Source organism: Siphateles boraxobius, unplaced genomic scaffold (genome assembly GCF_051911475.1).
Source record: "Siphateles boraxobius isolate OS27281-9 unplaced genomic scaffold, OSU_SipBor_1 13, whole genome shotgun sequence".
Classification (NCBI taxonomy): Eukaryota; Metazoa; Chordata; class Actinopteri; order Cypriniformes; family Leuciscidae; genus Siphateles; species Siphateles boraxobius.
In genome coordinates, this window is record NW_027508733.1 from 23157921 (window position 1) to 23171029 (window position 13109).

General features: G+C 39.8%; 1 protein-coding gene across 1 annotated transcript in view; it reads right to left on the bottom strand.

Annotated features, from left to right (window-relative positions):
* The window catches only part of crb1 (crumbs cell polarity complex component 1), a 38761-nt gene that overhangs the window by 10824 nt on the left and 14828 nt on the right, over window positions 1–13109 (bottom strand). Inside the window, exons 7-12 of the mRNA XM_077226662.1 lie at window positions 12356–12909; window positions 11801–11966; window positions 9873–10791; window positions 8139–8183; window positions 5767–5889; window positions 5435–5561 (exon numbers count right to left, since the gene is read on the bottom strand). Of these exons, the coding sequence (XP_077082777.1) occupies window positions 5435–5561; window positions 5767–5889; window positions 8139–8183; window positions 9873–10791; window positions 11801–11966; window positions 12356–12909 (1934 nt within the window). The remainder of the gene's footprint in view (window positions 1–5434; window positions 5562–5766; window positions 5890–8138; window positions 8184–9872; window positions 10792–11800; window positions 11967–12355; window positions 12910–13109) is intronic.

Here is a 13109-nt window from a genome sequence, read left to right on the forward strand (position 1 = left end):
AAACTTTTGGTTTTGGTCAGTCTAGCTTCTCCTTCATATGCTATTATACACTTTAAAGAAACACGCCGACTTTTTGGGACTTTATCTTCAGCGTATCCCCCAGAGTTAGATAAGTCCATGCATAGGCTACAGTACCTTTTTCATCTCTGTGTGTGCTGTAACTGTTTGACGCACCCACTGCTAGCCTAGCTTAGCACAAAGACTGGATGTAAATGGCTACAGCTGGCATACTAATCCCAATTAGTGACAAAATAATGCAAACATTTTCCTATTTATATGTTGTGATTTGTATAGTCACAGAGTGTACAAATCACAAGGTCATATGAGACACAGCCATCTTTTAACCGTATAAATACTGGGAACTATATTCTCAGAAGGCGAAGCACTGCTACTTGGGCGGAGTGATAATGTTATTGCTATGTCCATATTAAATAAAATAAAATAAAAAATAAAATAAAAAAATAGTTTTTCTAAAATGTCTTGCTATGTTATTGCAATTGGTAGGCTACTCTGAATTTAACCTTGTGAAAAAAAAAAGTTTTGAATAATAGTGAAAAAAAAGGAGGCTTGGATGTTGTTAGGGGCCCATCCCTTGGTTCCGTGACCGGGGCCTAACATTTGGTGCTACGACCCTTACTGAGAGTGTGTGTTAGAAATCAGGAATGGTGTGAGAACATTGTGCTTGGTGCGTTTTTCATCTTCCAACCAAACTTGGGTCTTCAGCTGACAAAGTTTAAATCCCGTCTGGCTAGAGCGCTTCCCGTAATGTATACTCATTAGATCAATAGGCAGTCTTTTGTGGCTGTTCGAACACATTCGACCACATGAGTGTTTACACAACGAAAGCAATCCGGTCGAATGCGTTTTCAACTACCGCTGGAAGTGGTCGAAAGTGGACCAGCTGAAAACCTTTTAGACCCTGTTTACACCTGAATTTAGCGTCATCCACTTGTGATCCGATCGACCAAAATGCTTCTTAATACCAGGTGTAAACAGGGCCTAAGAGTGTGGATGTGGCCAAGAGGTTAAAGAACTAAACTAGTAATAGTAGCATTTAATTCCATGTATAGGTATACAGAATTCCTCCGAACCGACTCCGGGCGATAGAGTCCATGTACTCACGAACAAGGGCCAGGGTGGTGACTCCAGATGGCAACAGCGAGGAGTTTGACATCCTGGCTGGAGTTATGCAAGGGGATACATTAGCCCCCTTCCTCTTTATCATAGTCCTTGATTATGCGCTCAAGAAGGCAATCAGTGGGCGAGAGCAGGAACTTGGCTCCACGTTGACACCAAGGAAGTCAAGTCGGCACCCGGCAGTAGTCTTGACAGACCTTGACTATGCGGATGACATTAGTTTGCTCTCCAATAACATGGAACAAGCTCAGGAACTTCTACACAGGGTGGAGCTAGAGTGCACTAAGGTCGGCCTTAGGGTAAATGCAAAGAAAACTGAGGTCATAACCTACAACGTACCACCTGAACATCACCCTCTGATAACAGTAGGAGACACTGTGCTGAAAGAAGTTGAGGACTTTAAGTACCTGGGTGCATGGGTCAACTCAACTGAGCAAGATCTAAAAGTGAGGAAGGCACTTGCATGGAGGGCCCTGAACGGCATGAACAGTGTATGGAACTTCAACCTCTCCCGCCAAATCAAACTCAGCTTCTTCTACGCGACAGTAGAGTCTGTTCTCCTCTATGGCAGTGAATGCTGGACCCTGAATCCAACCCTAGAGAAGTCCCTGGACGGGTGCTACACCAGGATGCTGCGTGCAGTGCTTAATATCAGTAAGAGTGTGCATGTAACCAACAAAATCCTGTATGAGGGAGTATCAAGAGTGAGCAACAAGATTGCTGTGAGGAGAATGAGACTTGCAGGACATTAAGGCATCGTGAGCTGCCAGCCAGCAAGCTGGTGCTATGGGAACCAACACATGGCCATCGGTCAAGAGGACGTCCCACGCTAACATACGTGGACATACTCAAGAGGGATACAGGAGCCCATAGCACCAACGAACTGGCCGGATGCATGGAGAATCGGGATGCCTGGAGGCAATGATGGAAGGCTCGTCTGAGGACGACTTGGAGAGAGAGGTGAATTGTAAACCAAATTGTTGTGATCACCTGCCCTCATCAAATTTATCCAGGGTACACCTAACTCAGTAAAGCTGTCACAACAACTGATACACTGTAAGTTGCAGCTGTAAAAAAAATACTCATCTTGTTTCAAACTTGCACAGTACACTTTTTTTGCCTAGTCTCAACATCCTATGGTGTCAGGATTACACATAAATTGCTGACTCAACACACCTGCCACAGGTTTTACAGTGCCGTGGCGTCTTTGATGTGTCTGCCGCCCATAGTTCAGTGGCTCTGTCTATCAAAATCTGTGGCAACATTCTTCAAAACCTAGATGATGTGCCACTGCCACAGTCTCTGGATGTGTAAATGACAGAAGAGAGACAGCTAAACAAAACTGACAAAGGACAAACAACAGATTGATGATGGATGGGATGGAGAGAAAATGCTTTATTTGAAGACAGTCATCTAAAGACAGAATGTGAGCAACACAATGTACACAATTTGGTCATGAAGTCGAACATGGAGATCAACAGACAGATGAACACATGACAACATTACAAACTACTGAAACGACTGAGTGTGACATATTGCTAGTTTAAAACATACATGGAAAGGACTACATAATAGTTAAAAATGTTAAAAATGATTTTAAGATATAAAAGAGCAATGAGTTGATCAATAGTGGGATATTGTTGGATGTAAATCAGGGCTTGAAAGTGGAAAGGAAAATAATGAAAATAAATATGGAAATGACAGATGAACTGAAACATAAAATTATATATAACAGAAATAAACTAAATCTCTTCTATGCTAAAAGTCCTTTTTAGAAACCGCCCCAATTACAAATGCATGATAATGCTTTTAAAAATCAAATGAACTTCATTATATATAATACGTTAACTTTGATTTTATGAACACTTTATTTCCCATGATGCTCCCAATTAGTTATCAAAATTAATCAAATTACTGCAAAATTTGTGCTGGACCAATAAAACTCATTAATTTGCCTATGTTGAAATGCAATTCAGTAAATTCCTTCACATCATTCCAATTCAATCCCAAACCTTGCCTTATAAACATTATTATTCATGGTATATTAATTATATATTACAAATGTACAAAGTCTATGTAATGCTAAACGTAATAAACACATCATCACAAGTATTCTCAAAATGATTTTCCGTATCAGTCTATCATTATCATTTGAACAGTACACTGTAAAAAATGATTTTTTGGTAAGGTAAATACTACTGAAAAAAAAAAAAACAATGTAATTTACAAGAAAAAGTTAGTTCAGGCAAGTAAATTCCATATCAGTACTTAATTCAAGCGAGTAGAAATGAAAGCGTAAATATCAACTCAACAAAATTAAGTAAAAATTACTCAACTTTTCTGATACGGCATCATTCACTGGACCTTGCATAATTAATGAGGTTCATTTTTCACTGGTTTCCAGCTGTATTTACATTGTTTTATCATTGCTTTTGTTTGTCAGGATTAGTAACTTGCCAGTTTGTGACATTTCGAGTAAATTTTCTGCTCAAAATGACACATTCAAACACAAAAACGATCCATCAAATGTTACCGTCATTGTGTATTGTCTACCAAGTATTGAGGTCTTTGCATTCACATCAGCATCTGACATGATGAAGTAAAAATTTCTTAGATACTCTAAGTAAAACACAAACTATAAATGACTGGTATAATTCAATAAAATTGTTTGAGTGAAATGTAATGCAAAGGAAATTTCAACTAAATCGATATTAATCAACCTTTTACTAGCCAAGTTAAAATTACTTATTTTCTTTGTTACTTTCACTTAACTAGGTTAAGTAAAGTTTACTTAATTCCATATTCCAAGTAAATTTTAACTTAAAGATTTCTAATTAAAGCTACTGATAAATATGTTTAGGTTTTTACTTGGCAAATCTTTGTAAATTTACTAGCATTTTCTGAGTGGAAAAAGTTGCCTAGCTTTTTTCAAGTAAATCCTACTCCAATTTTTTTTCAGTGTATAAAGTACAATAAAAAAGAAACCTTTGGATTAGGAAGAAAACGCTGTCATCCTGTAACAATATTTCCATTGATAAATGTGCTTCCTGGCAGAGTCTCACTTATGAACACTGTCACCTTAAGGCACTAAGCTGTTTCACTGAAAAGCCATCTAATGGCCTGATACAGATACACACCTGATCCTTGCACACTGTTTTTTCCCAAACCAACAAATAACACTGTCCATGGTTAAAAGACTCATATTTACAATTAAATTTACTTGATTAATACTTTATTTACATTTAATTAAATATATATATATATATATATATATATATATATATTAATATCAAATATCTAAGGAACTAAGAAAACATTTTGAATCAGCATTCCATTCCAGCTTATTAAATCTGTATCGAAAACACTTATAGGGGGCTTTTGCACCGGGTAGTTAAAGGAACACAGTTATAGGAACTAGCCATCAGGGCGGTCCCCGGAGAACTAAATATTCCCCAAGGGGAAAACCATTTTCCTGGTTGCATTCACATCGCCAGTAGGAACTCTGAAGTTATGTAAACCGTAGCTTATGTCCTGCTGCTCTGTTTGTCGTACGGGACTTCTATTTTGACGGCGTTGAGAACGGCAGAGCCTGAGCAGATAGAGCTCCCATTCTTCATTAGTCTAATACATATCTAATGTGTTATTAGATAGAACTTTTAAACAAAGAAAGTAAACTGTATAGTAAAAAGTATTATAGCATTTGCTGTATGGTTGATGCCCAATGTCACTAGCTTAGCAGAAGAACATAATCATGTTTTGCTTGGTGCTTTCAAAGCTGCATTGGATTTTATCCGTAGCGTAAAGGCAGAGAAGTGCCTGGACTTTGACATCTATCTGTGTTTTCCATGTTCTAAGAGTAACTATATAGGCTATAAACTGTGTGTACACAGCTTTTTTTTTTAAATGGCGGGTGCCAGCGTTCCGCATGCGTTCGGCCAATCAGCGTACACTTACGTCACTGGTAGTTTCTATTGTGCTGGGATGATTCTACTCTGAAGTAGGTGCTAATTTAGTCCCCCTAAAGGTGTTCCTAGAACTAAATTGTTCCCAGTTCCTGTGGTGTGAACACGCCAAAAAGTGCGGACTTCTACCATTAGTTCTAGGAACTATGAAAACATTCCTCCGGTGCAAAAGCCCCAAAAACTTGCCTTTTTCTTGGCCCCCACCACAGACCTGTTTACTCGTTGTCACCCCAGTCTACCTCTGGCTCATCGTCTAAGCGCAGAATGAGGTAGGAGAGAATCTGGAAGAGGTTTTGCCAAAACAAAGACGCCATGTAAAAGTAAAGGTCGCTTACGTCGACATCACAGGTCTCGCCCGCGAAGGTCATTTCACAGACACACTGGAACTTGTTGACCATGTTCTGGCAATAGCCACCATTCAAGCAAGGATTGGATCTACATTCATCAAGATCTAGTTCGCACCTTAAAGACAAATGTATAGTGAAAACAAACCTTGTTATTACTAACTTAAATATTACAGTTATTTTTGTTGTTAATATTTGGCTCTGAATACAAATATCCTGATCATTCTAAAAGTGGTTAGAAAACATGCCATAATTACTAATCTGAAATTCATTAACATGTATTCATGAGATCATGTGAACAAAGAAAGAGAAGGAATAATCACCAGTGACCCGAAAACCCAGGGAGGCAGTCACACATCATGTTGGTGTCAGAACAGTTCCCTCCATTGAAACATGTGTGGTTCTGCTGTTCATCACCACAGATGGACACCGGGAGCTTGGGCGGTCTGGGGATGGGGAGGATGAGGGAAAATAAAGAAACATAACAGATGATGAAGAAGCTATCCTCTCCTCCTGAGACCCATGTAAGAGACTGCTACCAGACCACCCCCCCCCCCCCCCCCCCCCCCCCCCCGCTTTGTCCAGCACAAAAGAGGATTAGCCTACTATTAGAATAATGACATTAGCATGTGAATGGACCTCTGACCACAAGACAAAGAGAATACAATAAACTGACACCTTATATGAGGATTAACATACAGTGAATATGAAGACCCCCATTGTTATTCTGTATGGACAAAGATATGATGTGACAAATAAGGGGTTTTGGGAAAGGAAACGTTATTCATTGTGGTTTTCTTTTATTTTACAGAGACAATCTGAAATTTATGCAGAAAGGGAGAAAAGGTAGGAAGGAGAGAATGAAAAAAGGACAGCAAGAATGAAACAGACATGAAGAGAAAGTAGGAGTATTGGAAAGTAGGAAGGGTGGAAGAAAGGAAGGCAAAAAGAGAAAAAAAAAACAGAAGAAAGGAGGGATAGATTCAGGGAAAGGAAAGCAGAAAGAAAAATATGAAGGAAAAAGGAAAGAGGCAGGAAAGAAAGAAAGCAGGATGGCAAGAAAAAAGGGATAGAGAAAAAGTAAGAAAAGTAGTAAGGGAGGCAAGAAAGAAAGGGTAAAAGAAGAGAGAGAAAGGACAGTGGAAAGTAGTCTGAAGGAGGGAAGGGAAGAAAGAAAGGGTAAAAGAAGAGAAAGAAAGGGAATGGAAAGTAGTCTGAAGGAGGGAAGGGAAGAAAGAAAGAGTAAAAGAAGAGAAAGAAAGGGAATTGGAAAGTAGTCTGAAGGAAGGAAGGAAAGAAAGATAGGGTAAAAGAAGAGAAAGAAAGGGAATTGGAAAGTAGTCTGAAGGAAGGAAGGAAAGAAAGAAAGGGTAAAAGAAGAGAAAGAAAGGGAATTGGAAAGTAGTCTGAAGGAAGGAAGGAAAGAAAGAAAGGGTAAAGAAGGAAAGGAACGGATTTAAACAGAAGTGGTGTATCCAAAATGGTCAATGTTTATGATAATGTCTTCATTCATATCATTTCTTCTATCGTTTATTTATTTATGATTGATTGCTTATCAATATTATCTTTGACTTTATTTATCCATGTATTCCTACTCTATATACATAATTGCATTCATATATTCAAGTATTTACTAATTTATTCCTTTTCATCTTATCAATGTAATACTGTTTGAAAATATGACTGTTATATTCAAATGTTCCTATATGACAAGATATTGGACGCCTGCCAAGTGCTGCATAGTGACAATGTTCTCAGAATTTGTGATTCACGGTACTAGATGTACCGTTCCTGCAATGTTATTTTGCACGACGCAAGCTTCACTTTCTTTTGTTCCAGAGGTGTTAAAACCACACCTCGTGCATCTATTTCTGTCTCTTTTGCAAGTTGCAATGGCCACGACGACCTGTCACCACCTCTTAGTAGGAAGACATAAGTATATCACTGACACAATGGATAATTCAGTTTGACCTTTCTTATCACACAAACAACAGATCTTTAAGTGGAATATAAGTTTTTTCCTACACCTACAGATATATAGGGCCATTGATATGTGGTGGCTTCACTTCACTTCTTCTTCTGACTGCTCTTCCAGCTCTCTGTTACATTGGGTGATCTCCAGTCTGTATGATCTCTTCTGGCAGAGATTACCGGTATTATACTCAGAATTTCAGAATTATAGATGTTAGCCTTGTAATTGTGTGACCTCTTTATTTTTAGAAGTTTATTAAACGTTTAATAAAATAAAGAATTCTCATTCAACTTCTTCGACTGCCTGGATCTCATTGCATCAAGAAGAAAGTAAGGGCAAAGGCAAGAAAGAAGAAAGAGAAGAGGAAAAGGAAAGCAGAAAGTAAGGAAGGAAAAAGGACAGAGAGACGGCAAAGGAAAGTAGGAAAAAAATAGCAGGATAGCAAGAAAGAAGGGAGAAAGAGTAAATAAAAAGTAGGAGGTAGGGAGGGAAGGATGGTAGGAAGGAAGGTATGGCAAAGAAGAAGGGGTTAAGGAAAGTAAGAAGGAAGTGATAAAGACAAGAAAGAAAGGCAGGAGGATGACAGGAAAGAAGGGTTAATAGAGTGAATAAAGAAATGGAAATGAAAAGAATTAAGCGAAAGGAAGGGTTTGAACGAAAGAAAAAAATAAGGAAAACGTATAAAAAATAAAGGAAAAAAGTCAACAGTAAAACGCCACTTACATGCTCCTGACAACTACGTACCACGGAGCCTCTTCAATCAGAGTGCTGTTGTGAGACAGAGGGAACAGGAAAGAGACAAACAAACAGCAAGCGTCATTCTTTTTTTTATGCAGCAAAACTTTACACCAAAGATCTCTCTAACTCTGCAGTGGGGAAAAGATAGATCTATTATGTCTCCCAGCTGCCTGCAAGGCAGTTTCAAAGGAGTGCTATGAAGCAGTCTGGCAACAAAACATGTTTATGAGATAAATGGCTGCAGACTTGCCTTAGATGCCACCCCGAAGGCCTAACGCAACCACTGGAGGATGGGCACTCTCTACAGACACTATTATTACCATTACCACTTTCAAATGACACGTATAGCAACAGTCACATCTCTGCAGTCACGCTAGCATAAACAACACCATAAAAGCAATTATATGATTTGCATTACCTTTAAAACAAATCAGTCCCTTAGGGGTCTTGATTCATTCAAGTTGCTTTATTTATTAGATGGGAATCATTGTATGAGGTTTGTGGCCTGTTTCGATGTACAAAGTCAACATTTCTGTCTGCATTCTCTTTCCTTTGAAAAGTGGAGTAGCTTCTTGAGATTAGCTATGGCTTTTTAACACCAGGTTCAGTGTTTTACAGGAGGGACAAACATGAATTCTTACAGACATGCCTGTGCATTGCCTTGGTGTAGAAGCCTTAAATCGGGTCTTTGGATGCACCTCTGCAATGTCTGCTAAACTTAGACGTAAACTCTTAACCCAAATCAGTCAACTAGATGCTTGCCTCGCAAAACTCACCACCTCAGTGTTAGGGTAGTCTTGGTGGTAGCTTAATAGACAAAGTTAGAAGAGCCCTCTCTCATGTTTCAAAAATATTTTGGTCCATTGGTGTGCCTCAGGTCCCTCTTTCAGGTTTAGTCTATGAAAAATTTTCACTTGATTAATTGCCCAGCCATTAAGTCCAGATGCATTTATAGGCAACTACACGCTTCTATTCAATAAACTACATTTGAAGAATCACACATATTTGTACAACAAAAGTGGGACCAGTAACATGCCAAAGTTTAACAATTAGGGTTAGAGCAAGGTTCCTCAAATCTGGCTGTGGAGTGCCCTGCAGAGTTTAGCCAAAGTCCCTTTCAAGGAAAGTCTGTTCACTCGGCGGCCATATTTGCAACACCTCTGGACAGCTATTTTGAGCATCCAAGACCAACTCCTATCTATTTGAATGAGGGAAATCCTGAAATCTTTAAAACTGCTAGCCGAACTCACAATTAAATAACATATTTGAAATCAGCAACAAAATCTGAGATCAACTGTCCTATAAATGTTGTTTATTATGCTCAAATAGCATTAAAAAATGTACATGTGAAGTCCTAAACATGAGTCTGGGAACTGGAGCTTATAACGGCAGTCGTATTGATGCAATGGCTTTACCAATAAGCGATTGACTCTTTTACCTAGAAGGCGGGACGTATTCCGCCATATTGCGCTTTGCAGTTTCTTCCATTCATAAGTAATAGGAGTGAACCGTTTTTCTATATCCATAGTCTTTGGTTTGGCTCCAACCCTAATCAAAGAGCTAAACTGCAGGGCACTGGCTTTCCAGGATTTGAGGATTTGAGGATTTGAGGAACCCTGGGTTAGGGGCTTGTTTAAATCCTTAACCCTAAGTATGACCAATAGTAATAATGAACACGTCAACTAGTCAACTGCTTGAGACACATTAGAATAGACTCACTTGCAATTTGGCCCAGTAAACCTGTGGGGACAGAGGCATGAGTAGCTGTTTAAGCCATGCAAGCAGGTCCCTCCATTAGCACACTTTTGACCGGCACATATGTCCACCTTCACCTCACAGTTGGTGCCGGTGTAGCCACTCTCACATGTGCAGCTGTATGTAAGGTTCTGCACACTGCAGTATCCGTGTTGACAGGGGTTGGAGGCACAAGTGTTTGTATTAAGCTCACAGCGATCACCGCCCCAGCCAGGAAGACAGAAGCAGTGGATAAGATTGAAGTGATCGTCACAGATGCCTCCATGCAGGCAGGGGTTGGGTTCACACACCACCTCACCGACACAGCCAGTCTGGACAGGTTTCTCTGATATTTTATTGAACTTCTCTTCCTGTGTACGTGGGAATCTCACCTCGGCTGGACCGTAATACGGAAGCACGATTCCACCAATCTCAACATTACTCAGACAACCAATCAGATTCCAGCCAGACTCCAGGCCCAGTCCTCCTAGCATGATATCTGTTCCCTCTCGGAGGAAGTCTAGATTTCCCGTCATTGAGTCAGATATAGTAGGCTCATTCTTTTCATCTAAGGGGACCATCTTCCACTGGGAGGTGTTAGCCCAAGGACTGGCCATTAACAGCTCTACAACATGCCACTCTCCATCGGCCACTGGCCTTGGGCTGTGCAGGGTTACTGGTGACAAAGATGATGAAGAAGAAGGTCCACTTAAAAGCTCAAGCACCAAAAAGCCATCTTGAATGGATACCGTCACAAAGTCTGGCCCTCTCTCCGCATGCAACACTGCTGCATTGCGTTTACGTGTACGGATACTGAAAACGATGCTGGTCAGGTGGCGGGAGATCAGCCCATTCCCGCGGTATACGAGAGTGGTGTTGTCCTGAAAAGTCCCGTTTGAAATGCCTGTGTAGAATAAAGGCAGATTTAGTTTACATAACACTTCAAGAATTCGCAAAACAATTTCAGTTAAAGTCTGCAAGATCCCAGCAAGCTCTTTCCCAAGCCTAGCCTGCAACTTAAAAGGTTAGTTCACCCAAAAAGTATCCCATCATTTACTCTCCCTACCTGAATGGTACCACAGATTTTGAAGCCAAAAAATTTACATCCATCCATCCATCATAAAAGTAATCCATATGGCTCCCGGGGGTTAATAAAGACCTCCTGAAGCAAAGCAATGTGTTTTTGTAAGACAATATCCATGTGTATAACTTTAGAAACTATAATCACTGGCTTCCGGTGACGGCTGTACACGAGTCGAGTTCCGGCGGAAGAGTGACCCCTGACCCAACGTAGGCATAGCGTAAGCTTAGGTGAGAGTAGGGCCTCTCGCAGTTCAAACAATTAGGGCGGAACAACAAACTCAAGTTCTTTAAAAATCTCTCGTTCTCGGTTTAGACTTCTAATTCATGACCGGTGTTTTGTTTTGCTCTGTCCTCTGCACTTCCCCGATCATCAATACGTCATGCGTCGGGTCAGAGGTCATTTTTCCACAGGAACTAGACTCGCGTACAGCCATTACCACAAGTCAGTGATTATAGTTTATAAAGTTATAAATATGGATTTTTTTTTTTTTTTACAAAAATACATCACTTTATAAACCTTGGAAGCATTGCTTTACAGTGGGAGTGTAGCTTAGAGGAACCAAGCTTTATAAAGCCAGGATATTTTTTTATTTAATCCAGGTTATGTTTGGCTAAAAGAAGAAAGTCATATACACCTAGGATGGCTTGAGGGTGAGTAAATTATCATTTTTGGCAAAACTAGCCCTTTAAATCTGGAAGGGTGTTAATCCAAAATTCTTCATTTAACTTAATTCTGTAACCATTCATTTTGTCTTAGTAGTCAAAAATAATTAATACTGCTAAAATACGGCATTTTATACATCTGAGATCACATGTTCCTAAATACTCACATTCATAACCCGGGTTGAGCGCCTGGCATATTGCTTGGGGTGGGCAGGGGGTGAGTTCGCACCAGCTCACCTCTTCGCAGTGCTGCCCTGCTGTGTTAGGAGGGCAGATGCATGTAAAGTCGTCCCATAGAGAGAAGCACATGCCACCATTCTGGCAAGGATTTTTCTGGTACGGAAAAACAAAAGTGGCAGATACAAAACTGTCATTAACATGATCAAATGAATGAATGAATTAAATAAATTAAATGGTTTAGAAGACGTAAGATCAAATATGTCTTTTAAAAAAATGCTCAGGGACTTAAATTAACTGTTGAATAATTTATTGGATTAGTGAATCAAATCAGATCAGATCACAAATATCTTTTCAATCTGTTTTGGATTAGTTTCTTAATTGACATGGCTAAAGTCTTGACTGTAAACATTTATCCAGTCCAAAGAGGATGACATAGCCAAATAAGATAAGCAGGTTTTGTCTACAAAGCTGCCAGGTTTTATGTAACCTAATCATTGTCCTTATGCAGTTGAGAGCTCATGATACTTAACATTATAACTTACAGAGCAAGAGTCATCACTGGTGCAGCCTGCGGTAACATCAACCATGCGGTCGGGACTGTGTGACATCACAGAAGCATCAACTGGGAAAAACTCAAGCTTCCTCTCATTGAGCTCCAAGTCTTGTAAGCACCCTTTAAAGTAACCACCGAAGGCAGATGACTCTTGTCCATCAACCAGCCCGCCAACATAGATGACATCTCCAATCTGAACGGAAACAGGTTGAACATCCATTGCTCCAAATTCATGATCTGACTCCTGTAAAGTTATCATACCCTCCTCGATAGTGATGCTGACAAAATGGATCTCTCCATCGTTAACCACACTTTCACCAGTAACAATCTTCAAGTTATTGAATTGTACTGTCAGTTTTCCCTTTTCCAGCCACATCTGCAAGTACTCAGTGGTGCTGTTGGCAAGCAGCACCAAAAGACCAGACTCCTTCCGTGTACGCAAGAACATGGACAGATAGAGCTTGTCTGATTTCAGTTGGTCGTTGATGGTGAAGACAGCATAGCTTGCGGAGTCTTCCAGGCCAAATCTGGCAGTAATATACTCTGTGTGAGGAAGAGAAGACATACAACTCTTAAAGAGTTTCTAGAACTGTTCTTGTTTTACTATTGTAACTTGGACCTTTAGAGGAAACATTAAGATTCTCCTAATAAGTTTTATCCTATGATCTTCTATATTTATAATCTATCAATCAGTCTACACTAGAAGCAACCATGGCGTATCTCTGTTGTGCTTTCATAAACAG